General features: G+C 41.0%; 1 protein-coding gene across 1 annotated transcript; it reads left to right on the plus strand.

The window, feature by feature from the left end:
- Positions 1 to 5,972: 5,972 nt before the first annotated feature.
- On the plus strand, positions 5,973 to 27,826 carry atp1a3b (ATPase Na+/K+ transporting subunit alpha 3b). Its single transcript, XM_041793269.1, has 23 exons — positions 5,973 to 6,185; positions 6,317 to 6,410; positions 17,819 to 17,938; positions 18,532 to 18,591; positions 18,845 to 19,048; positions 19,235 to 19,348; positions 19,561 to 19,695; positions 19,785 to 19,902; positions 20,038 to 20,306; positions 20,565 to 20,763; positions 20,863 to 21,107; positions 21,213 to 21,405; positions 22,402 to 22,577; positions 22,681 to 22,817; positions 22,914 to 23,064; positions 25,037 to 25,205; positions 25,407 to 25,561; positions 25,661 to 25,784; positions 25,984 to 26,129; positions 26,217 to 26,347; positions 26,497 to 26,598; positions 26,689 to 26,780; positions 27,654 to 27,826. The coding sequence occupies exons 2-23, from the start codon at positions 6,405 to 6,407 to the stop codon at positions 27,680 to 27,682; spliced, it is 3,075 nt and encodes a 1,024-aa protein (XP_041649203.1). The 5' UTR covers positions 5,973 to 6,185; positions 6,317 to 6,404; the 3' UTR covers positions 27,683 to 27,826.

The following is a 27,826-nucleotide window of genomic DNA, read 5'->3' on the forward strand; positions in this document are numbered from 1 at the left end:
ATCCACTGACGCTGTCTTTCTCTGTAAGAGTCTGTATCCAACACCGAGCACTTTTTATACTATTTAAAATAGGCAGTTGGTGGCAAGTATGATGTCAGTGGGCAAAGATAGTTTTGTGTATCAAAGAACTCCTTGGATGGATGTTAGATTGGCCTCAATTTTGAGTATTGAGAAAACTTACTAGCCAAACTTAACAATGTGTTACAGCTCCTCAGACTATGGTGGTGAAGCTTACCAGGCAACTAACAGGCAGTAACCTATACAAATAAAAATAACTTCACTGTAGTCTGCTTTTTTATGTCAAGTAATTGGCCTAATACTCTAAGCAGTTGTTTAACTATACAGCCACACAGACCTCCATCACCTTGGTTGCTGCTCTGATTGTCCTCCATCCAGCTGTGCTCCTGTAGCGGTCTGTCTCTGTGCTCAGGTGAGCTAACATCATTGATATGTTTGTAGTTTCTAACACCAAAAATCAGCGGTAGCTTCAGCAGGCGTCTTTCATGTTAGCTGTTAGCCGCTAAGCTATCGCTATGATGTCTAGCGACATCATAGTATTTCACTCTGGCGTGGCATATCTTACAAATGACTTGAAGCCTGTATGTCTGTGCTGTCTTTAATGTTTTGGAAGCCAAAACAAGTCCACATATCTGCTACAAATGCAGCAGAAGCTGCACTGTAGGCCGTGTAGCTACACGGTAGGCATGAGCAACTGGCTTGTCAGACCAAAAGTCTTGCGTGATCTTGTTGTCTAAGCAGAGAGGAGGGAAGAGTCAAACGCCTGCTACCAGCTGGTGGTGCCTGCCGCCAACTAGCGGTCAGGGGGTGAAATACTGCACAAATAAAGTAAATTATTGATTAAAAAAATATCGATACTGCATTTTAAAATATCAACCCAGTATTGCGCCGCGATATATCAGTGTATCAGTATTATCTGACACCCCTATGCATGAAAATAAAATACTGTGGAGATACCACGAACATGAGGGCAAGACTAATGCTAAATTGGCTAAGCAGTTGAAAAATGGTATAGATAGCAGTATATAGCAATATATGGTATCGCAATACTCTGTAATGCAAATGTTTAAAATTGCAATAATATTGAATCGTGACCCAAGTATCATGACAATATCGTATCGTGATTCCCACCCCTAGCAGTAACATTAGCAAGCAAGCAAAGTAGATATCTCTCTGTACCCTATCTAGGCTTGAGAGGTGTAGATTCACTGTGTGATGCTTTTACAAGATAGGTAGCATTTTGCTTATGTTTGCCAGCAAGCCAGCATGAGCTAAAAGCATGATTGTCTTTTTATTGTAAGGTAATATAGAGCAATGTAAGCTATGTTCAGAAATATCACTCACTTTATATATCTATAAAAATTAGGAGCTTTCCTCTGTTTTTTTTTTTTTTTTTTTCTTTCTTGTCAACAACCGGCTGCCATTTTGACGTCTGCAAACATTTTATCAATCAAACCCATTTTCTATGAGCTGCTCTTATTGCATGTTCTGTCTTGACCTCTATCCCTCCTCTCCTTTTTCTGGTCTTTATCAAACATCTGTCATTCCATGATAAAATGATAAATGAAACTTCATTAAGTTCATTCGTTGTGTTTCACGTTTTTCTCAACATATCCCAGAGGAATTTTCCACCCCCACCTGGCTTTTCTCTCTTTTCTCTCTGTCTTTGTTATTGTCTTCTTCATTCCCTTTTACCTCCCTCCCTTCTCACGCCTCAATTCTATCATCCTTTACCCCATCTGCCATCCCCGTCATCTGTCCCATTGGATCTCAGCCCTCTTCTCTTTTTTGTTTCTATCTCTCTTCCCGTCTTCTCTCTGACTCTTTTTCTCCCTTCATTCTGTTCTGGACACTGTGAGTGGAACACAGATTATGTCAGACATTTATTAAACCGGATTAGCCAGGATCACCTTCACACACACACTTAAACATGCATGCGAGCCCACAAATACTAATGACACGCCCACTCTAAGCCTAATTTTGACTGACTGCATAATATGGCCTGTTTACATACTCGTATGTAAACAGATATCCTTAAATGATCCCAGCATTACAAAGCGGCAGTGTGACTAAGCTCATTTCATTTGTGAACAATGAAGTGTTATCACTTACAAGGCAGGGTCCATAAAGCAATGATCTTTGGAATATGAATTGGAAAAAATAGACTTTGCCACACAAAGCCATGTCTTTAACCCCATCTGAAACCTATGGGGTTAACAGGAATGGTGACTAAAGCCAAGCAACATCACTAAACACTGATGCAGAAGCCTTTTGGACTAAATGCTACCAGCTTCCAAAATCTTGTGAAAAGCCTTCTTAGGTGAGAAGAGGCACTTTCAGCATATAAATGCCCCAAATTTTGGAATTTAGTTGTTTAACAGTCAGATATGAATGTATAGTGTGGTTGTTTACATACTTAGGATCATCTAGTTATGTAGACCCATGCAGATGCAATATCACACACTATACACACTCATACTATTTTAGTCTTGCTGACGCATATTTGGCACATTTCTCTTAACTGTATACACATGGCCAGTGACACTAAACCTCATGATGTGCCATATTTGTCTGCAGCTCTGACTCATACACTGCACCTTTAAGTCATACTGTGCAAAATCACTGACTGTGCATGCTATCACACGCACACAGAACCCCTCTGTTTCTCAGCTGGACTCAGTGTGGATGGCTACACTTTGAGACAATCAGCTTCATGTAATTCAGTATGACACAGCACTGTCTATGAGCAACATTTAGAGTGAAAATCAGTCAGAAGAACAATAAGTACCACCTTTCTCTCTATGTCATCCCTCTCTCTTTCTCTCTCCTGTTCTCTCCTCATCACATCCCCCTCACCCATCCCTCCATTTCTGACTCAGCAGAACAAGTCAGAGACAAGGTCATCTGACTGCTGTTGCTGTGGAGACCAGGAATTGGGGGATATTTCTCTTGCCTCCTTTTTGTACTGCAAGGTGTGGGGAGGTGTGTAGTGATGGGGGCAGACAGGAAGGGGTGAAAAATATGAAGGTATGACAGAGGTTAAGAAAGGATTCTACTGGCAGCCATTTTGGCTGAAATGAGATTGAAAATAACTTTATTAGCAGCACCACGTTGACAAAGTCACCCTCATGGGCAGCACTGTGGGCTTCAGGATCAGATTGCATCTATGAATCCTTACTGTACTTCCCTGTGGTGCACATTTCTTTGCATAAGCTAAATCAATTAAATGCATAAGGGAAACCAGTTTATGATTTGAAACAACCATCCATCCAGTAGTCATTATAAGAGGTAAATAAAACAAAATGTGTATCTCCATAAAAAAGAACAAGTTCCCAAGAACATTAACTTGGATTATAATTTATGCAGCCAGACAACAGAAATTGTATTTAATCAAACCTGCTTAGAGACCCAGTAACACTAAAAATACATTTTAAAAATATCCTTTTTATTACTAAGTTTGAATTGATTTTGGAAATATTGTTTCAAAGAATCACTTATGTCAGTTTTTAAAGTTATGCTTTAAAATGTACTCTTTTGAATTGAATGCCACATTTAAAGTAGGGATGCACGATATTTATATTTCTTCTGATATTTTATCTGATATTAACATAGCAGTTTAGTTCAGAGCTTCTTATTCAGATCTTAAAATGCATTTTTGAGTTTAAGGAATGAGGACAAATAAAGAGCTGCCATGAACTGTTAGTCTTACCTTAAACATATTAGTACATGTGGCCAAGACTGACTGCTGAAATAGGTTGATATTTACAGCTGATGTATCAGTTATAAAAATCAGCAGACATTTTTTATATCCACCACTTACTCGCTTTTTTTGTAAATAAATATATATTTTGGGGGTTTTATGCCTTTATTTAGAGAGGACAGTTGATAGAGTCTGTCCAGTGAGGTCAGCGAGGTGACAGTCATAGAGCAGGAGAAAGTTAGTACAACCAATATGGCAGCACCAGGGAAAGGACATTAGGAATGTAAGCAGGGCACAAACAACATGAAGATGACACATGGGGTGTGCAAGGAGGGCTGCTTGAAAATTAAATACTGCAGCAATATGATAAAAATGAAGGCAGAGCTAATGCTAAATCAGCTAAACAGTTGAAAAAATGTTATAGAGAGCAATATATCACAATATATGGTTTCGAAATACTCTGTGTATTGCAAAATGTTTAAAATCGCAATAATATTGAACCATGGCATAAGTATCGTGATAACATCGTATCGTGGGGCCACTAGTGATCGCCACCCCTAATAAGCACTACGATTTTTACCAAAAGTTTTCAGCCTGCATAAACAAGATAGAAATCCAGCCCGTCGGGTTCTTTAGAAAATAGGCCCCGTTAAAATAGTCAAATAGAGATGTCAACATTAGTTTTTATTAAAAAACATAAAAAATAATTAAAAAAAACACCATAAGCATGATAATTCAGTGCTTAATTAAATGCTTTGTTTTGAAGTCATCTGAGGTATTCCACAAAGCTTGAATAATACAGACCAGGCGCACTACCCCTGAATGTTTGAGGAAAGTTGTTTCTGACTGTCTATTAACCTCGAGCTAACCCTGTTCTGTTGCTTAGGGGTCTAGCAGTGGTGCGTGGTCACTGTCTGAGCCCTCAGCAAGGAAGCCAGTCAGGCATGGCAACAATATGCTGCAGGCACACCAGCTTTCCCTTGCAAATAAGGCCTAGCTTTGCATGCATCTGTGTGTGTATGCAACTCAGTGACTCTGCCTGCATGTGTGTGCTCTCCCTGCTGCACCGTCCCTTCAGTGAACAGAAGCATGGAGGGAAAAACGTGACCAAAAGGCCTGCAATAGCAGTTCACTGCTGCATATGGGCCAGAATTCTCTCACTCCAGCATATCCTCTGTCTGTGACTATTTTATCTTTTACAGTTGCTATCTTTGAATGTATTTGAATACATGATCTGTCCATTTAACTATTCACTCTTTATTCATTACCCTTGGTATAACTCTACATCTACTTTTAGCACCATTTCTGTTTGTTTTTCTTACAGTCTAGTGTTAAAAGAATGCAGTCTGATTTCTTTTACTAGTTCATTCCTGTCACAGTGTGTGGATAAAAGCTGCATCAGCCAGTCACATAGCCCTCTTTACATATTTGATGTTTAACAACTGCTCTCATAAATGTCAAGTTGCGATACAGCTACAAAGACCCCAAATTATAGTTCTGAAACAAGCCAGGTTGGATTCTTTACCTCTACTGAGGTACACCCAAGTTTGGGTTTGACTTTTTCTCTTCATAGCAACTCTCCACATCAGCTGACCCTGTATAGTCAGAATAGTTCACCTACTGAAGCACTGGCAGTCAGGGTGCAGGCCTGCAGCTTACCAAAGTGCAGAAATGCATGATATGCACTCTGAAATTTCTGTGCTCACCATATTAATCAGATTGTGTCCCTTTTTGTACACTCAAACACACACACATTCAGTATGGCTGTATGGCTGTCTCCTGTCTGCAGCGCCCAGGCCCACTACTGAAGTGACACAAGGAGGTGCACAACATGCTCATGACAGGACCAACACGACCGATGAGACATCCAATGGTGCTTATTACATGCAATAATGCACACAAATCCACTGTTGTACGTTACATAGATACATTACATGATGAACAAACACAACCACGACAACTAGAGTCTAACCTTGTGCGTCCATTTATATAAAATTTCAGCCTAGAGACTCTCGATGCTCCTGGCTGCAAGCCTCGGAAATCTGCAGTAAAGCAGGAGGGGCAGAATTGGCCTGCTATTGGCCCGCTTGAAGACTGAAATTTATTCAATTGGTTAGCGATCTCATCGCCGATGAGACGCTCCGAAATGTAATTGGCCGGCTGTGCGAGCGGTGGGCGGGTGTAGTTGTCCCATCGGTTCACTCATTTGCTTGAGGCGGCGCTTGTTCAACCGGCGGAGTGGTGCAGCTTCAGGAGCGGAGTACTGCGGCAGCTGGCAGAGCCGCGGAGGGAGATCGAGCGGTGAAGAGGTAGCAGTGCGGCTCGTTAGTATCGCCGGTCTTTCACCGCAAGTATCAGAGAGCAAAGGGAAGAAGCGCACCCCCGCGTGATGCTCCGCTTGAGACCGCAACATTTCATTTGAAACGACGTCTCACGGAGGGGAGATTGTAGCCTAATCTTTTTGAAGGTTTGACAGACAGTTTATTACATTCACAGAAACTCTTCCGTCAGACGAAACGATAACTTCCCAGACGTCTTTCCTTAATTTTTCATGTAAGAAACCTTAAAAACTGAGCCTATTCTCTTTTATTCTTAAAGGCAAGGGCATTTTGATATAAGTCAACGTGAGGGGCTGAAACCTCTCAAGCCGTGCATCACCTGAGAGGAGAAGAGTGACTGCGCCAACATGGGGGTAAGACTGACGATTCCAACTTTTTTAAAACTGCGTTGTAGCCCACCTGAAGTGGCCTGAGAAGTGAAGTGGTAGCCATCAATGCTTCTCTCTCACGAGGAATAGCTTCAGATTGAGCAATGATGTCATTTTTTCCCTCATGGAAATCCCGTTTGTCTGTGTGACATTGACTGTAATGCGGAACTGTGTTTTAGCCTGTTCTCATAGACTGCGACAAATTGATGTAGCCACTAGCTTCTATCTAATGCAGCTATTGAAAAAAGGCGGCATTGAACTAGTCACTTTGATAGGACTTTACCCTCCTTTCGACTTTTAGAGAGCAGCATTCGCTCGTGTCCTTTACTCTGACTCACTCGGTCAATTTAATTAAATGCAGAGTTTAAATATGAATGGAAAGTAATGCAGAAGTGTCTCAACTTGGGGCGTGCTATGTTTATTAGAGGTTGTCAGTTGGCTATTTGTGTTACAGGTCTGTGACAGGCCTTACTTTGACTATAACCTTGCCATCCATGGTAGGCCTAATCGGTTTATTCTTACCGTGAGCTGTGATGAGGGAGAGCGGGGTAGGGCACATGTGTTAGAACCCTATTCATTCACCCTATCATTAACCAGGCGTTTAAAAGCTTTGATAACATTTTAAAGCTCAGAAGAAGTAGATGGTGATGCTCTGTGACTTTACCAGGTGAAGATGAACGCAGTGTGCTGTGACCCCCTCCATGCCCTCCCTGCCCCCTTCTCCTCCTGCTGTCCTCTCATGTTTTAAACCCCACTGACATTGCCCTCTCTGGGGTAAAGCATCTGGCATTAAAACGGAGAGATTCTGTACCCCTGTGCGTCCTTCGGTGGACGCTAGCAGCGGAGGAGCCTCATTCTCAGCACCCTCGATGACCCATGCGTCATAATGCGGTTACCGGGAATAAGCGCCTCACCAGCTTATTTCCCCTTTAATTTGTGACATAACAGGGACTGATAATCGCTAACAGTGAACACATTTACGCTCACCACGGATTAAGAAAGAGATGCGTGCGGTGCATCCAGAGCATGACGGTGTTTAAGTTTGTCAGTATGACTTTACAGAGTTTTCATGTGCTGGCGCAGCGTTTAGAGCATCAGATGTGTTGTTTGTTTTTTTTTTAAATCCGTTAGTCATGTAAATAAATCAGAGCAGGCTTGTGGAAAAACACAGTGCAGATGTCTGAGCTATTGCGCAATTTCTGCCCCATCATCGTCGTCCTGCGGAACAGAGTTGTAATTTTTAATCTCCATCCGCGGACTGTCTGCTGAATGATGCGGTGGCGTGACGCTGCAGACAGGGCAGCATGCGGCAGTGCAAGCCGGTGTCATCGCAGTGACACCAGCTGATGTAGCCCACGCAGCATCTGACATTTCTCTGCCGGCAGAGAGGATGAAGATGAAGGATTCGTAGAGGGGGGGGGAGCTTTAAGGCCGTGTCATGGCAGCTTTAGTGGGCACTGCGTCAAAAGGGATGGGAGTGCAAAAAGTGCTTACGCATGTACTACTGCTGTGAGGAAGTTTGGGAAAGCGGTTTGAGGAAGAGACGCTGAATGGAAGTGTTGTGTCATTTCGGAACATGCCACCGCTCTCAGGGGTTTAGTGTCATAGAGGAGAACATAATCGTCCCTGGCGAGCCGTGAAGGGTGTTTCTTAAAGCGATCCATCCGGTGAGCTCTGAGGTCACCCTGAAAGGGAGAAAGGAGGGATAGATGGAGGAAGGGACGAAGTGATGGATGGATCAGTGTAAAGAATATCCTGTTATCACGCTTCGCCGGGCGATTTCCCTTCTTTCCCTCTTTTTCTGTTTTCTTCTGCGTATTTTCGCACTGGCGCATGGTGCGATGGCACAGCCAGCTGTCCTTTCCCAAGGCCGCAGGGGGCATCGCTAGCGACGTGCTTTCTGCGTCAAACTGGGGGCGGGGCCTGCGAGGTGGAAATTCCCTGTAAAGAGCTGTGATAGGCTGACACTAGGAGCCACGCAGTAAGGACTGAGTTAAGAGACAGCAGTGATGCTATAGAGAAAAGCTTGTGCAAGTGCCAGGAACACTAGAGAGACAACTGGCACATGTAGTCTGGCACAGAGATAGTTACTCTTAATTTGGCAGAGCATCTCTAAGGAGATGTCTGAGATGTCTCACACACAATCATCATGTCCACTGTTCCTCTCTCTGCACTGATGCAGCTGCACATAAGGTCTGGTGCTGATGAGACTGTAGGAGGAATGTAAAGCGAGATGCTGATGAAGGGCTGCACACATGGATCCACTGCTAGTTTTCACCTTCAGACACGTGACACCTATGGGAGGGAGGGTGCCACTGCTGAGAGAGCAAGAGGGACATCGAGAGAGAGAGGAGAAGGGCAGATAAGAAGTAGTGACTGGTCTGCAGGTGAAGAGAGAGAGAGAAAGAGAGAGGGATTTAAAGCAATGGATGAGGCGTACGGAGGGGGAGGGCTGTGTGGTTGTATATCCTGTTACAGGATAATGACCTAAGGCTCACATTACCATGGCTCCTGTTTCCTCTCACAGAGCCTTGTGGGATTGGTTATCAGGGGGAGAGGAGGCAGATGGGATCGGGAGAAGAGAGGTGTGGTTGAATGGGTGATCTATGAAGAATATTGACTGAATGGTGTGATGTAGGGCGAGGTACGGTGTAGGTGGGTGGTTGCCCTGGGGAGATGGGGGATTAAACAGAGAGGAAGGTGTAGCAGTAGCACCCAGGCTTTGTCAGAAGGTCATGCAGGCTGGTGGCAGGGGTGTGGTTGAGCTGCTTTGAATGCAGCATGGCTGAAGAGACCAGACAAGACCCCCTTTGACATGATGGAGTAAAAACAGTCTGTGCTTTTACTTTAGGAACTGTGGGTATATATACAGTGACATAGAGAAAGTTGGAATATGTTTGTGGAAAATATTTCAGAGTTTGGATATTTGTGGGCTCTGCAGAGGCCCAGCCCTCACTTTGGTGCAGAGTGCTGCACATCCCTCCCCACTGCACCTGCTGCCTGATGCTGATAGGCTGCACTGTACCACAACTCATCTGTCCCATGCTCTCCAGGAACCAATAGAAAAGCACGTCCATACAGGAACAGACTGACCATATGATCTCACAGACCGCACAGCCTGCTGGGATCTGTTGGTCCTGTGGTCTTTAGGGGTCGATTAAGGTCAATATGGTGACCCTTTGAAACATTTCTCCATTGTTCCCCTTCAGGCCTCTTAGGGGTCTCTGATCAATAGATATCAACTGTAATGAGGACAATGTCCTTAGTACAAGCATTGATGAAGGACATTGTCCAGATGTAGCATGGAGTTAGCCTCCATGCTAGTGTGAGACTGCAGGAAAAGGCCTGGGCAGTGAGCTCAATAGCAGCTTGTGTAATGCTAATAAAAAGTAAAGGTCAGTGCTGTCTCCTTCATACATTGCTTTAAAACACGATTACAGTCGACATAGTGATGGATTCTGAGCAGTTTTCCAGCATTTACGTGCCGGTCACCCACAATGAGTGCAATTCAGAGGAGTTAGGTTGCCTGACTACAACAACATGACTAATTCAGGGTGTTGTCCTGGAGATGTGTGTATGTTTGTGAAGTGTGCAAGTGAAAATTTGTGTTTGTGTATGCCTTTGTGATACACCAAAGCACAAAATGTAACAATGGACAGACACAGTGGATGAGGGCTAGTTAAACTGAATCATTTGCTTTGTTTGAAGTAGAAGAAGTTAAGAATTTTAAATGATAATCACAATAAAGAAAACCCTATATTTTTCAAAAGATTTACAGTAAATACATTCCTGAAGGAGGTTTTTAACCCATGACAACCAGACATGTAAATGAATACTTGGTTTAGTTGTGTAGTCAGCAGCTGTATGTGTGCACATCTGCACATCTCTGTGTGATCAGCTGCCAGCTGAAAAGTCCTAAGGTGCCCTCTCTCACGCCATGGCAAGAAGCCATGTTGGCTACAAGCACCAAAGGAGTCAAAATTTACAATGCTAATCTAGACCAGGCCATGCTCACGTGGCTACTCATGCATTCATACAGAAAGATAAAAAACCTTAGTGCTAGTAGGGCTCAAAGGAGTGGATATTGTCTTACAAATAACAGAGAATGCATGCACAGTAACACTCTAGACTCTTGAGTAGTGAACAGATGAAGATGATGATGGGATGGACAGATGGACAAAGTAGGGAGGAGTAAGGAGGAGGGGGTTACTATTTAAATTGGGATTTTCAGTTTTGACTGTGTTTCTTCCTTTGATTTATAATTTTTTTTGTTCAGTGAGAGCACAACACAGATTATTTGAGAGCTAAAGAGAGTTAATCTCTTTCTGTCTCTTTGTGTTTGTGTGGTTTAGAGATTAGTGCTCTTAAGCGGACGCAATCTTTTTACAGTACAATGATCTATTTATGCACACACTATTCCAGCAGATCAATCTGTTACATGTGCCTGTATCTGCAGTGTTTAATTTTAGCTGACACAAGATAGTAAGACTATGTCGTAGGTGCTGTCAGCTTCTTCTAAAAACATTTTAGACCATTTTATTTCTTTCCTCATACATTGATATCTGGAGTCAGCATTTTTCATGTCTGTTCACTTTTCTTACCTAGAAAGATAAGAAGCTCTCCTATCACTCTCAACGATTGCTGTAGTTAAGTGAAATAAATAACTTATCTTTACTTCTATGTGGCAGTCAATAATAATCATCTATTAGAAATAACCATCCAACCCATTTATTAACTCAGTACTTCTTGATCGCACCCTCCAAATTATTTCGCACAAGTGAGAAAGACTTAATGATAAATGTTCAGGCTGTATTCCTGTCTCCACAGAGGGAATGCCATTAACAGAAGAGTTTAAAGACAAAGAGTGGAAGAAGCACAGTGGGCTAATCCACTAAAGTAATCAGACTAGCTAATCCCAAGAGCTACATCCCTTGGTCCCCAGCCTGAGCCCCCACCCCCCACCCTACTCCCTATGTGGCCCAGAGGCCTGCCATCCTGCTGCAAGATACAGCAGATGGCCCAATGACCTTGCAAGGTCGCACACAGGCATGCATGCAAGACCTAAATAGACACATCCCATTGCATGGTAGCATATTTAAAAATCATTATGTAATAACAAATAAGAGCATCTTATTATGCAGATCTGTAATATTTTGGTTCAGCTTGTGTTGTTTATAGATTTTCAACTGTTTTAAAATCAAAAAGTCTGTAATGCCATTTGTAATTGGTTATTCTGAATTGATTTCATAAAAAAAAAAAATTGAAAAGGAAGGGGATCAGATGCATTTAAAATCAAATGATCCATATTTAGCAGTAAAGTAAAGCTCTGTAAGACAGAAAACTTGCATTTTCAATATGTCTGTCAGATTCAGTTCTCCATGGTCCGTACTCAGGAGTCAGTATTCCTTTCATACAGCTGCTTTGAAGAAACAGGAAGTGAAGTCTCGTGTTGTCATGACACATACTACGGTGGATTCAGGAAGACAAAATAAGAACTAATGTTTGTGTTCTGTGGTGGCATCTCATCCACCTACAAGCCACTTCCTTCTACAGGTCCTACATAACAGAGCAATAGCATAAGAATTTACTTTTTGTTTCTCTGTTTTTATATGTCAGTTCCTTGTTTATGTTGTAAGTAGAGTAAAGGAATGAATATCTACAATGAGTGGGCATGCCTGGACCCGCGCTCTTTATAAGCTTTTGAAAAGTGCCACTCCTAACATGCCACTTACAGAGTGCATAGATGGCATTCAGATTATTATTTCACTTCAATTTGACTGGATAAAGTTAGAAAGTAGAGCTCTGACTACATCAAAAGAGGTTTTAAAAAGCTCTCTCCTAATAAAACTCTGGCTGTACCTTTTTAGTTTTGTCTCTTCATATTGAATTATTTTAAAATCATATGTCTCTCTCTCTCTCATTCACCGCCTTGCTCTCTCTGCCGCAATGCGTGTAACCATTGCTTATACGGACTGTAGCCAACACAATGACTCACCTCTGCTCACACAGACACAAGGCACTCAAAAACACACTGATTCCTTGAGTCAGTTGCCTGTCTGTGTTATACAGCAGTGAATACGGTGTCCAGTTACAGATGCATCAATTATTGCTTGCACAGATCACATCAGGGGATCCTCAGAGCGGCAGGCCACTGCCGAGCTCCGTCACCATGCCAATGGCTGTTCCGGTCACCATGGTTACTTGCCCTCCAAACACACAGACTCACTCATTAGGAGGACAGGTTCACTTCAGTTAGCCATAGTGGGCCTGCAGAGTAATTAATCAGCAAATCAAACTCACAACTAGACACATGAAGCATTTTTCTCTGAATCATTGATACGTTAATGAGATTTTATTAAGCCGGAGCTGATTGATTGAACTATGTAATCCATAGAGGAGCATCCGATGTTTCCATTTCCTGATGATGTCAGAGGTGTGTCTCTCCATCAGTCTGTCTGTGTGGGTGCTTGTGGGAGAGCAAGCGTCTGTAATTCCAGCCACAAGTCTCTGTTTTCCTTCCTCAGAACAGAGGGGGCTCATTACATTACCCAGAGCTGTGTGAGACAGCTGGACACCCACACAGAGGCACACAGGCAGCCGCTTATTGATGTGTTCTGCAAATGAAAAGGAACTCAGAGAGTACATTTATATAGACTTCATTGGACTCTTGAAATAATCAATCAAAAAAAGAGACAGAAATGGATGACAAATAAATAGAATAGTTGGAGGCTTTAAGGCAGACAGTTGTAAGATTTTACTTTATTATGTTTCTGTTTGTAGGGTGTTACAAAGATAAGTGAGAAGAAGAGAATGAATGATTTATGGGCAAACGTTCTTAGCACCGAAATCCCAGAACAGGAATGGCATTCATCACATTCCAGACACTGTAAACACAAACAAAAGATAAATCATCAACATGTCTGTTTTCCCTTTGAGTCACACTGATAACCACCAAGTCATATCCACAAACCTATGTACACTTGGGGTCACACACTCACAGACAACTCAAAGTGAAAACATAATCTAGTAGCACATGACAACACATACTCAAGGTGACACACAAACTGATGCACACACCATAAGTGTGGTTGTGTAATCTGTTAGAGTGGGGTCACTGTGGGTCAAACACTGACACAGAGCCAGCAGACAAAAACCGCTGGTCAATATCTAATTAGAAGCAGGGGAGAGGGGGTGACAACTGCTCTCTGTCTGTCTCTCTCTCTCTCTCGCTCTCTCTCTTTCTCTTTCTACACCTACCTCTCTCGCTCTTTATCTGTTCCTGCTTCTCACCTCCCACTGCCGTCTCTCTTTCCATGTGCCCAGTCCTGTCATCCACCCCCTTAACGTCCATCTCTGTGTGACTCTACTTTTCACCACATAGCCTATTATCGCTTTGTTTGGCACTCCTCTCCATCTCCCTGCCAACTACTTCTATTGTCTCAGCGTATGTGTGTATTTGTGATGAAAGGAGAATAAGAAAGACCTGCATGTGTCCATATTTTTGTTTTTCAGAGAGCATATGCTTAGAACGACAGCTTTCCTCTTTGTCTGTGAGAGAAACCAGCCATAACAACATTATAACAACAAATGTAGACTTGCACACCTGCCAGTCTGTCATCAGTGTTATTGTGACACCTGATTAGATGCTAAGTTTGTAACTTTCCATCTCAGTCAACACTATGGTCTCTGCAAAAAGATATGAAGTCATCAGTCAAACATTTAATCTGAAGTTAGTAATATATAATAATGCTGCCATTTTCTACGTCACATCCACACACATCCTGGATCAGTCTCAGAGGGGGATAAGCAGTAGTACTTTTCCACTGCATCAGTCTCTGCTTCACAAGGCCTGCCTGGTCTTGCTGTGGCAGGAGATTTGCTCACCTGCTCATTTGTTGCAGATCTGTGTGTTTGTGTAGGTGTGTTTGCATGCATGTGTATTTGTAGACACTCCCTCATACAGACATGCTGCACTCTGTGCCTGACATGCTTGAACAAACGGTTAATTGTTTGCTTTGAATTCAGAAGTGGTCGTTGTGAAGTGCATACTCTACACTTAGTGAGTGAAAGTTGACTTCCACATGTTGTTTCATGAAGCCCTTTTTTTCTACCTTCTGATGATAGCAAACCTGAAACACAGGTCTTACCACATAAAAATTCAGCGGGTTCAGACGGATGTTTTTGCAACGGTTTTACACAAGAGCAGCCCAGGTGGGGAATGCAGTGGCAAATCCATCTTTGGTAGTCACATTTGACGCACTGCTGGTGTGTGTGTGTGTTTGTTTTGGTGTGAATTGACTTCTTCAACTCAGATGCAGGGAGAACTAGAGAGTTCAACTGATACTTCCCAGAGATGGAAACAGTACAAGACTACTGTTCTCAAGTAAAACTACAGTTACTTTGGTTAAAATGAACGTACATAGAAGTTAAAGCACGGTATTATAGATGTAGTCATATGAAAACTTATTCAAGTATAGTTCATCGAAAGTACTGAGTACTGAGTAGCTACTTAATGATGCCAGCGGTGGTTGTATGATGAAATATGATCTTTCCTTATGTGCAATGACAACATAAAAGTATTAATCTTCAGCCAGGCTATTTAGGTAAAGTAACAACTTTATAATAATACAGTGGAATACAAAAGCTGCTTTTGGATGTCATTTTGAAATTTCCTTTCAATTTTGGCTACTGACAGATTGCTTAGACCACCTTGGTTTGACTTTTTGTGTTTTTTTTTACTCAGTAATTGATGCTTTTAAAAGGAACCCTGCATGATCAGACAAGTTCATCTCGTTGGATAGATATTTGCATCTCTAGTATGTATATTGAACTGAAAAACTCACTAGATATCTGCATTTTGAGTATTATGAGTTTATAACCTCTCCAGGAGGCTGCCATGTTTTGGTCTGCGCTGGCGCTGTGACGTCACAGTTAAGCAGTGCTTCTCACTGTTCCTATGCAGTAACCACTGTTTCAGACTGGCAGCCAGTGTTAGGGCTGCATCTCAGAAATGCAGTACATCTCACGCACAGAGAATTTCAAAATTTAAGGTCTCTTCTATGTATTATTTGCACCACCAGCAGTTATCTGTCCATCTAGACAGGATAATGATAAATACAGAGCCATATTTACCTTGTATCAAATATTTAAATCCACATTGGTAGAATATGTTTGAAATCAGTTTCTTGATGAACCAGATGAAGGCCACGAGCTATAACGTGTTAATAACATTGTTCCCTGAACTTCTACTCTTTATGAGGCTTTCTGTTTCCACACGGTTCAGGTAAAGGTAAACAGTACAAAAGCTCTTCTGGTTTGCACTTTTCAAAGTAAAATTCCACTTTAGCATTTCTTTTATTTTGAAAAGCTCACGGCACGCTTCCACTATACACTGAATCCAGTCACTTGTAGGGAGTTTTATTGAGGTAAAACGTAGGAGGAATGACAGAGCTTTGACAGCAGGGAAACAAAACAAACACAGCAAACTCATGTCAGCAACAGCTGCAAGCAGCGAAACTGTCTGAAAAACAGTGAGGAGCTCATAGGGAGCTGCACGGCAGCCTCCCGGTGAGTTTGTGAGCTCAAATTTACTCAAAATGCAGATATGTGGGATATTTAGGGAGATTTTTAGTTCAATATATATTTGAGAGATACAGATATATATCCAACAAGATAAACTTGTCTGATCATGCATGGTTCCTTTTAAAAAGCAGTGAAAACACTACTTCCCTCCAAATTTAGTTAAGTCAAATCACTAACTTTTAAAACTATTCAAAAAAATTTCAAGTAGACAAACATCTACTCAGTTACAGTAATGTGAGTAAATGTAATTAGTAACTTTCTACCCATTATACTGTCTCACCTTCCTGATTCTATAAATGAAATGAAGCTGTGTTTAGAGTATATAATTTGGTGTTAAATGACAGAGAAGTTAGCATCTTAGAACTTCAAATCTGTATTTTAATATCAGATTCCATATAAAAAGTCCAGTTGCTTTTACTTGTGCATTTTTTATTAATTTAAATTGAACTACATAGTTATACCACCAGAGGGTACTGTTTTCCAGTGAATTTCAGCGCCCATTTTTTTTATTTCTTGTGTGCAATAAACAGTTAGTTCATGCTATTTAATTAATCATTAAAATCCAAACCTTTGACTTCATTCTTGTCACTGATTATCAGCTAAAAGGTATTGATATCTCTGTCAGATTCAGGGCAAATTATTGTCCCTCCATATTATCTGGACCCCAGTCCTTTACTTTGAGTGATCATTGTATATCTGACTGTATTGATCTGCCACCATGTGCACTTTCCTTGATGACTGCATTGTGTCAGTGCAGGGTCCGTCCTCTGGGACCCTTCACGCCTCCTGAGAGGGATTCTTGCCTCTGCATGCTACCTCTGACCTTTGATGAGGGACATTTGTATTGATGTGACCCAGCGGTCATGCTGCTCTCCTTCAGGAGAACAAACTAGAGTTATACCTGCATGGTAAGAGGGACTAGAAAGTGCTGCTCTGTGGGATATTCGTGGTCTACCTGTGTTTAGTTTAGCAACTTAAGCCAATTTGTGAGGAGATAATTATAGTAAAGAGGGCAGAAAGGGAGGCAGATGTTTGGTGATCCTGTGTCTTTGCATTTTAGTAGCCTTGTATTAATATGTGGAAGTTACTGCAATTTTATCAGAGAGTCTTTGATGAAGCTAAACTTTTTTGTCTGCTGCTTGTGTCTGTCTTACATCCTTAATGCCGCCTGCTAGATAATTTAAAAAGACCACAGAACCATTAGTGAAAACCTAGGGATTAAAGCTTTTACTCTTGGTAATGTTTGATGTTTCCATCATGCCTGTTTGGACATCAGAGCAGGACTTATTTGATCAAAGAAGATCAGAGCAGGCAGTAGGGCATGCTTTCATGTTGGGCACTCTTAATGTCGATGTTTTTGTTCAGAGAGAACCAGAGCTACTAGAGTAGTGCATTTACCTTTCAAGTCTTTAATAGTTCATATGGCTCTAGGTCTTTAGATTGATGCTTTTCATCTGTTATCTTCCTCGTAAACTGAGAATACTTGATGTTATTACTTTCTGAAAAATACAGGCTACCTCAAAAGGCCACTTCACAAGGTTACAACACCATTTACTGTATAGTGAAAGAGAGAACCCTCAAGAATAATTCAATAAAGCCCACTGGCTTTATTTCTGTCAGTTGCTGACTGGAATACTTGACAACGCAGTTAATGAGTATATGAATGATTTTATTCTTAGAGATGACTTTTTGGTAATCAATTAATATATGTAAAGGCAAAGAACAGTAAGGATAATATGCATGGGCCCTCAGGCCACTATTACTTTAAACTAGTCAGAAGGCATGTATAAAACATGTGTGTGTGTCTATAGTATGGGCGGTCAGACAGTTACCGCGTTGCCACCACACAGGACAAAGATGACCGATCCCCCAAGAAGAAGAAGGGGGGGGCAACCAAGGACATGGATGACCTGAAAAAGGAAGTGCCCATTGTAAGTAAATGTCTTCTTTAATATTTAAAAAACTGAATTTGGAATAAAATACGTTGGGGGCCAATTCACTTTTAATGCTGTCAAAACAATTTGGCACATTCAACTCTAAAATCATTTAAAAGCTTTTTTTATACCATCCATGCATTGAAGGATGAAAATAATTAATTTTTAACTTTTAAAAAAAACCGGCCACTTGGGGCTATTTGGAAATAAAGTGAATTGACACAAACCCTGTTGGAGAGTAGGAAAGTCTTTCTCATACAGGCCACAAAATTGTATATTTGCTGGCATGAGTGGTGACATGCTGTCAAAGGACGTCACCTTGATCGCACATCCCAGCCCGAGAAACAGACACCTGGGTCGCCAAATCTGGCTGGCCTGATACTCGTATCTCTCAGGTGAACTGCATGCATGGACTAAAACTCTGATTACTTTCTGAGATTCTTCACAAATTCTCAAAACTATTTTCATCATTTATAAGCTTTATTACACCTTATTTTTAGACTACTCTTCATAACTTTTTCATTTGATTTGAATAAAAAAAAATTTGACTATGCAGAGCTTTGATTTTTTTATTCTATTTTCTTTTTCAGACGGAACATAAAATGTCCGTAGAGGAAGTATGCAGGAAATACCAGACTGACATTGTCCAGGTGAGTAAACGATTCCATCTATTTGTTCAGGTGCAGTCAGAGGCTGTTCAGCCAGTTGGCCACTAGATGGCATAAGAGTCCCTTTTTTAATTATGGTTTTTGACTTTTCAAGCCAATGCAGACTTCAAATTGATACAAAAGACAAATTAGGATGTCAACTAGTTTAAAAACACGTGCTTTTGTAGGTTTTCACATGGTCAAACTCACCTTTGTCAACCAACTCCACATCCCTTCACATTTGCCTTTCTCCCAGGGACTCTCAAATGCGAAGGCTGCAGAGTTTCTGATCAGGGACGGTCCCAATGCTCTCACCCCTCCTCCCACCACCCCCGAGTGGGTCAAGTTCTGTCGCCAGCTGTTTGGTGGATTCTCCATCCTGCTGTGGATAGGCGCCATCCTCTGCTTCCTGGCTTATGCCATCCAGGCAGCCACTGAGGACGACCCTGCAGGAGACAATGTAAGCATCAGTGCACACATATACATCATCACACTTTTTGCACATATACACCTTGTTAGCCCTTCTGCTCTAAATTATAGACATAATAACAACTTGGTAAAACAGTTTGACATGACAGATGCTGTACCCAGCACCTTCTGAAAGCACATGTAGATTTTAATAAATATACTCTCTTTCCCTCTCTAGTTGTATCTAGGTATTGTGCTCACAGCTGTCGTCATCATTACCGGTTGCTTCTCATACTTCCAAGAGGCCAAGAGCTCCAAAATCATGGAGTCTTTCAAGAACATGGTGCCTCAGGTAAATACGTGGAAGAAACCTTCTGGAAAACTTATTTTTATACCTATTTAAAAATTGATCCGTTAATTATTTTGCCAACTGCTGACTAACTTTTAAAGTTATAGAAAGTAAATATCCAGTTTTTGTTGACTTCATGCAGACCCCATGGTAAATATCTGTATTCTGTGAAACACAGATAAAATTTCTTAACCATGTCTAATATTTCCTTGCAGCAAGCTTTAGTGATCCGTGAGGGTGAAAAGGTACAAATCAATGCTGAAGAAGTTGTAGCTGGCGATCTAATTGAAGTGAAGGGAGGAGACAGGATTCCTGCTGACATTAGGGTGGTTTCTGCTCATGGCTGCAAGGTACACCCATGCATTCTGTACATGCATACATTTAAAGCCTGGCCTCTTTGTTTTACCCACTTACATGCAAATTTTTTGTTCCCCTTTAGGTTGATAACTCCTCCTTAACAGGCGAGTCAGAACCTCAAAACAGGTCACCCGACTGTACCCATGACAACCCCTTAGAGACCCGAAACATTGCTTTCTTCTCTACAAACTGTGTGGAAGGTACGCCCCCATAGAAATAGTATGACATTTCTGTTCATGGGTTTAAAGGCAATGATCTGAGACAAACTTTGCTCTTTGAATTTAATGTAACTAAAGATTTTTCAACATTTTTTCTGGACTTCTTTTTCTAAACAGGCACAGCTCGTGGTATCGTTATCTGCACCGGAGACCGCACAGTCATGGGTCGCATTGCTACTCTTACCTCTGGTTTGGAAACCGGCAAAACCCCCATTGCCAAAGAGATTGAGCACTTCATTCATATCATCACTGGTGTAGCCGTCTTCCTGGGTGTCACCTTCTTCATCTTGGCCATCATCCTGGGTTACACCTGGCTGGAGGCTGTCATCTTCCTCATTGGTATCATTGTGGCTAATGTGCCTGAGGGGCTGCTGGCCACTGTCACTGTAAGTGCACGTAATTAGACACTTCATTTGCTCCTGAATTTGCATATTTGGTGTGTTTTCTTTACAGTATTATTTCAGGGCTATTTTACTGGATTCCCCTTTACATCTAATTTATGAGTATTTACTCTGTTACTTCTAATTCTAGTACAATTAATTTAATTAAGCCTGTAGAAACAGAGAATCTGTTCTGGAGCTTTATTGCTGCATCCAAACGTGATGATATTAACCCACTGCCATTGTTAATGTGTTGTTGTGCAGGTATGTCTGACCCTGACTGCCAAACGTATGGCTAAGAAGAACTGCCTGGTGAAGAACTTGGAAGCTGTGGAAACCCTTGGCTCCACCTCTACCATCTGCTCTGACAAGACAGGAACCCTGACCCAGAACAGGATGACCGTGGCCCACATGTGGTTTGACAACCAGATCCACGAGGCCGACACCACAGAAGACCAGTCTGGTGAGTGAGCAGAGGGTATGCAGGTGCTGCAGAGAAAATATATCTACCATGAGAATGATAAAGGATAACATAATATGCACTTTTCTGTTTCTCTTGAAGGTGCCTCTTTTGACAAGAGCTCAGTGACCTGGCTGTCTCTGGCTCGTATCGCTGGTCTGTGCAACCGCGCCCAGTTCAAAGCAGGACAAGACTCACTGCCTATCCTGAAGAGAGACGTGGCTGGAGATGCCTCAGAGTCAGCCCTGCTGAAGTGTATCGAGCTTTCCTGTGGCTCAGTCAGAGTGATGAGGGATAAGAACAAGAAGGTGGCTGAGATTCCCTTTAACTCTACAAACAAATATCAGGTAAGAAACAGGTCCAGTCACACTGTGCGCACAAGATTACACCCATAAATCCACTTACACACAATTCATGATATCTAAATTTTCATCCGTGCTTTTCTCCTTTAGCTCTCAGTACATGAAACAGAGGATCCTAACGACAACCGCTACCTGTTGGTGATGAAGGGAGCACCTGAAAGGATCCTGGACCGCTGCTCCACCATCCTGCTACAGGGCAAAGAGCAGCCTATGGATGAGGAGATGAAGGAAGCTTTCCAGAATGCATACATGGAGCTGGGAGGCCTGGGAGAGCGAGTGCTGGGTAAGGATGAAAAGATAGCAAATGATAAAAAGAGGGGTTTCTATACTGTGAGAAAACACCAATCTTTTTTTCAGTTATCTAATTCTACAAATCCAACAATCCAATCAAATCTTAATGTATTTTTAAAGCACGTGTAAAAACATCAGAAAGGTGAAGTGCTTTACAAGGAAAAATTAAAAGAACAGAATAAAGCACAGGGCCAATAGAAGTACAACAGGGTATGAAAATGTCAAACATTAGGGCCAATCGTAAAGGAAGCGGTAAAGCCATCTCACAGACAGAGCCAAAAAGCAGGTATCAAAAGTGCATTTCAAGGTGGGATTTACAAAAGGAACTTTGGAGAACAGCCAAACATATGGAGGCAGAGTGTTCCACAGCTTCAGCACTGCAACAGAAAAGGCTCAGTCTACCCTGGGCTTCAACTTTGCCTTCGGAAAATCAGAAGCAAATTATCGTAGATCTGAGTGTCCTTGATAAAATATGAGGATCTAAAAGTTCAATTAGAAAGGAGCAAGCGCGTTTAAAGATTTGTATGTGTTTAACAAAAACCTTTTAATTTTACTTTCTGAAAGCATCTTTATTTTTAGGGATAAACTCATTTTACTCATATCCTTCTAAGGATGCTACTGTTAGAAACATTTAAAAATAAGCCTTATTTTAACCGTTGCGTGCTTTTTTGTATTGTCTAATGCGTTTTTTTTATCTGACATAAGTCACAGTAGAATTTTCTGATCTGAAAGAGAAACATGTTTGTTGTTGAAAAAATTGAACATTGCTATTTGCATTGAAAATATAAGAGAAACTTTCTAAATTGATACAAGTTAAAGATACAAAAATACTTTTTTCCTCACTTTGAGATCTGTTGGATTTAATTAAGCCACTTTACATTTTTATAATCTGAAGTTACATCAGAGGTGAAGAAGAGGCTTGGTGAGAAATAGTGCATTATTTCTCACACAGTTCCTTTCAACACTATAACACTTCTTTCCCCTCCAGGTTTCTGCCACTTGCTGCTGCCAGAGGATCAGTACCCCAAGGGCTTTGCATTTGACACAGATGATGTCAACTTCCAGACCGACAACCTTTGCTTTGTTGGCCTCATGTCCATGATTGACCCTCCCCGTGCCGCTGTGCCTGATGCTGTGGGCAAATGCCGATCTGCTGGTATCAAGGTGTGATTTTTACTGACAGACAGAATTTATGTCCTCTATATTTTTTTGGATGATGCCTTGTTTTCTTTCAGATAACTTGATGAAATGTGATGTTTGTTTCTAGGTCATCATGGTCACAGGTGATCACCCAATCACAGCCAAGGCCATTGCCAAGGGAGTGGGCATCATCTCCGAGGGCAACGAGACCGTGGAGGACATTGCAGCTCGTCTCAACATTCCTGTCAGTCAAGTCAACCCCAGGTAAAGACAGTTCACTTTAAAGCACATAAAAAAGTAGGACAGAATCACACACACGATGGTAACAAATGATTCATGCTTCACTGTCAATGTGCTCAGGGATGCAAAGGCCTGTGTAATCCATGGAACAGATCTGAAAGACCTGAGTCAGGATCAAATGGACGACATCCTGAGGAACCACACAGAGATTGTGTTTGCCAGGACCTCCCCACAACAGAAGCTCATTATTGTGGAGGGCTGCCAACGATTGGTGAGAACATGAGCACATTAGTAGAATGAATCCCTTGTAAACTAAATATTCAAGCTGTGTTGTCCTTTACTTTAATTAACCAGGTGAGCTTGTTGAATTGAATAAACATCTCCTATTAAAACTTTGCTGGCCAAGAAGGGACATGACTGTAATGTTACAAAACAAAATGCAAATAGCAAATAGTTATCAAAATAGACCTCAGTCATAAATGTATTAGTCAGAGCATACACAGCAAGGTTATAATAGTTAGATAAAACTAACTAACTTAATAAAACTGAAATGTAAAAATCATTCCAGGTAACTGAAATTAAACTAAGCTGTACAAAACAAGAAAACTAACTTTTACTTAATTCTTTATTTGCTGAGCTAACTAAAAGAAAATAATATCTGAGAAAAAATCTCCTCAGTTTTAGTCTTTGACGTTTAGTCTTTGACAGCAGCTTACTTACTGACGTGTACACCATATGCCTTGATTTGATTGAAGAATACTTCATATAATGGTAATTTAATGTTTTGAATTATATACAAACATCAAAACTGAATAAATGAAATGAAAGATGAAGAGCCCTTTTGGGTCTTGCCCATGACAGGTGTTCTATATTGCCAAAAAATGCAAAAAATAAATAAATAAATAAATAAATATTTTTAAAAATGCAAAAAAAAAAAAAAAAAAAATAAAGCTTTTTTGCAAAAATAAAAACTAAACCAACAAACCTAGCAGTAAAAACTATTTAAAATCAAACTGAAATTTAAAACAAAAATAAAAACTAGATAGAAATAAAAATTAATGAAAAATCAAAAAATATAACCTTGATCCATAGCCAGATGTTACCACCTCTAAGTCATTTCAAATTCCCCTTGAAAACATATGTGAGACCAGCTCTTCAAGTTTTATGTCATTTGTTTTTTTTTTCAGTAAACAAAGCAGCAGCTTTTCCACCTGGTTCAGTCCTTTTGAATTCACTGACGTAGAATATGGTTGTTCTTCTGCTGTCAGATACATGCTTGACTCTGAAGTGTTATTTCACTTGTACATCAACAGATGGCACTAGTTGTCTGTCAGTGGTAGATTCCCTGGCTCAGGGAAAACATCTTCCCTGTAGGAGCTGGTTAGAAACACTAAATTGCCTCAGTATCATTTTGTTACATTTAGTTTTAATTACTTTTAATTTTGGTATTTTTTTAACATCATGTAAATGTATCAAGCCCAATAAATTTAACTGTAAACAAAAACTTGTTTAACCTTCATATCTTTAGGCAGGACAAGGCAAGATTATTCGTATAGTACATTTCAGCAACAAGGCAAATCAAAGTGCTTCACACAAGACAGCAAAACACCACGATAAATGGAAAACCCCAGAAAAGATAAAACCAAGAAATCACAAGAGAGAAAGGGTGAAAAATGTCTAGCTAAAACAGGACTGAAACTGCCTCTCTCTGGAAGTTTTTTTTTCACTGTATCACAACGTGATGTCCTGGGTGCATCTCTTTTCTCCTTACTGCTGTCTGACCCCATCTCAATTCAATGGTTTGAGATTTAATTATTCTCTTGATACATCTTTCCCAGAGATTCGTTTGTCTTCCCAGGCAACAAAAGCCTAATCGTGCATTAACATTAACACCCGGCTCCACTAATGACAACCGATAACTTTCCTTTATTTAAGCAGTTCAAGCCTTTTATATCTGTTACCCCTATTTTACTGTAGGTCATAAATATTTGGTGTATAATTATAATGGTTGTTCTGAAATGGCATTAATACAACTCATTAAAAAATTCCTTAACTCATTTGAAAATCTTAATGTCATAAGACTAAAGAATTTTATATTTATAAAAAAATATGAAATATGAAATAAATGAAATATCTTTTTAAAATCATGATAAGTGATTATGTCAAGAATAAAAATCTAATGGTATAAATTATCTTCTCTGTGTTTATGCCATTTAACCTCTTCCTGCTCTCTTCTGTCACAGGGTGCCATTGTAGCTGTGACAGGTGATGGTGTGAATGACTCACCTGCACTGAAAAAGGCCGACATTGGTGTTGCCATGGGTATCTCAGGCTCCGATGTGTCCAAACAGGCTGCAGACATGATCTTGTTGGATGACAACTTCGCCTCTATTGTCACAGGAGTGGAAGAAGGTGAGAATACCCAGGGGACAAGGGTGGAAGACAGAGAACATCAACACAAAAGAGGAGTTCATTGTGAGAGAGAAGCAAGTAGAAAGGCATATTGACTGAGATAGTAAGACACAAAACTACAGTTAAAAGTTAAGGTTGTAGAAAATGTCCATTTTAAACAGCAGTGATTCAGTTATAACCTGTCTGTTTTTCTTCCATCAGGCCGTTTGATCTTTGACAACCTGAAGAAGTCAATCGCCTACACCCTGACCAGCAACATCCCAGAGATCACCCCCTTCCTGTTGTTCATCATCGTCAACATCCCCCTGCCCCTGGGAACTATCACCATCCTCTGCATTGACTTGGGAACTGACATGGTGAGAGACGGTCAAACACTTGCTGTCTTTTTACGTCCAACACCGACTGAATAGAGCTCCTGTCTATACAACACATTACATTTCCTCCTCTCCCTTCAGGTACCGGCTATCTCCCTGGCCTATGAAGCAGCTGAGAGCGACATCATGAAGCGTCAGCCCAGAAACCCATTCAGGGACAAGCTGGTGAATGAGAGGCTTATCAGCATTGCCTATGGACAAATTGGTAGGTGAAATGAAGATTTCTCCCCCTAATCCTTACTGTGAATTGTTTTTCCTCTGGATCCAAGTTTGATCTTTGTTGCCTTAATGTAGTTTTGTTTTAAAATCATTTTATCCCCCTCCTTATGTTCACAAAAGTAAAGCCTAATTCTATTTTAGTCTGAATCACATTAAATATGTGCCTGATGTTTTATTTTCTTCAGGTATGATCCAGGCTCTGGGGGGCTTTTTCTCCTACTTTGTCATCCTGGCTGAAAATGGTTTCCTTCCCAGTCTACTTGTTGGCATCAGGCTTGACTGGGACGACCGCTCAGTCAACGACCTAGAAGACAGCTATGGCCAGCAGTGGGTGAGTGCGAAGTATTCTTTGAGTGTATGAGCATGTTTCAGGTTTTGTTTCTCTATCTAACCTCTTGTCCGTCATCTCCTGACTCAGACATACGAGCAAAGGAAAATAGTGGAGTTCACATGCCACACAGCCTTCTTTGTCAGTATTGTGGTTGTGCAGTGGGCTGATGTCATCATCTGCAAGACTCGACGTAACTCTGTGTTCCAGCAGGGCATGAGGTGAATCCTACATCTCTAATTAGAAACAAAATACTAGCACACAGCCAGCTTATTTCTCATTTTGGCAGTAATCACTGATAGGTACGATTTAGAGTGTCATAAATGTATTTAAATGTCTTTCTTAAATTTTCTCTGTTTCTCAAACCTAGGAACAAGATCTTGATCTTCGGCCTGTTTGAAGAGACAGCCCTGGCTGCCTTCCTGTCCTACTGCCCAGGCATGGACGTGGCACTCAGGATGTATCCTCTAAAGTGAGTTCTCTTATCACATGAAGTCCCCATGATGTTGTATGTGTACTTGATTATGTTTAACCCTTACCTTTGTCTTGTTCTTCCCCACAGGCCTACCTGGTGGTTCTGTGCGTTCCCGTACAGTTTCCTCATCTTTGTTTATGATGAAGTCCGAAAACTTCTCCTTCGTCGGAACCCTGGAGGTTTGTATTTCCTCCCTATAAGCAATTTAATGCATATATCTATGTAGCCAACCTAAAATAATATATGACGATCAGCCATTGTTATTTTTCCATGGTGTTTGTGCTGTGTCATTCATGGCTTGGTGCAGTAACATGACTTTCTGCACTCGCCAACTGCCTGTTGTTGATTTTTAATAGGCCCATGGCAAATAAAAATAAAAAAACAAAATTAAATCCAGCATGCATTAGAACATGAAGCTTGTTTTAACACATGGTGGTGCTTCTATAAACAAACATTTTGACAAGAAGAGTTTCCTTACCTGCTTTTTCTTACCATAATTGAGTCAACAACATGAATGGAAATCATATTGACAACCAAAGTCATAACAATATCTCTGTTCAAAAAACCCTGACGAATAAAGACAAATGGGTTATAAAGCCACAAGCAGCATGAATCATGCTTATTTGCTCTGCTATCTGCTCTGGCTCAAGGTCTGTTTTACAAGCATACGAGTTTCATCTTAAAGTACAAACACTCCTATGAAATTTGGCAGCTTCTTATGTGTGTCTGAATATGGCGATGATCTGTCAGTGTCTCTCCTCTCTGTTAAATGGAGTGCCATTCATATCCTGACAGGAACAGATCCAGAGGTTTTGGTCGAAAAAATACAATATGATATGACTTTTGAAAATATAATAAATAGTGCTATATAAGTGCAATATAAGTAAAAAGAAAGCTAGATAATCTGGTATCATATAATGCATAACAGTGCAGCAGTGCAGTACTGCAGTGATATTACAAAGTATTTGTTATTTCTTTGAAACATTTGTCAAATATGACTTGTAAATTAACCGTGAGCTTCTCTGTTTTTTCTTTCTCTTATTGCACTCCAGGTTGGGTGGAGAAAGAGACATACTATTGATCGATGGAACATCTTTGCTCAGTCCCCCTCCATCTTCCACTTATTTCTTCCCTCTGTCACTCCATCCCTGGCAAGACACACCTCCAGATGCCCCGCTCCCTTAAAGACAGAAACCGCTTTAAAGCAATTTTCATCACAACTGCC

Source organism: Cheilinus undulatus, linkage group 8, assembly GCF_018320785.1.
Source record: "Cheilinus undulatus linkage group 8, ASM1832078v1, whole genome shotgun sequence".
In the NCBI taxonomy this organism is placed as follows: domain Eukaryota; kingdom Metazoa; phylum Chordata; class Actinopteri; order Labriformes; family Labridae; genus Cheilinus; species Cheilinus undulatus.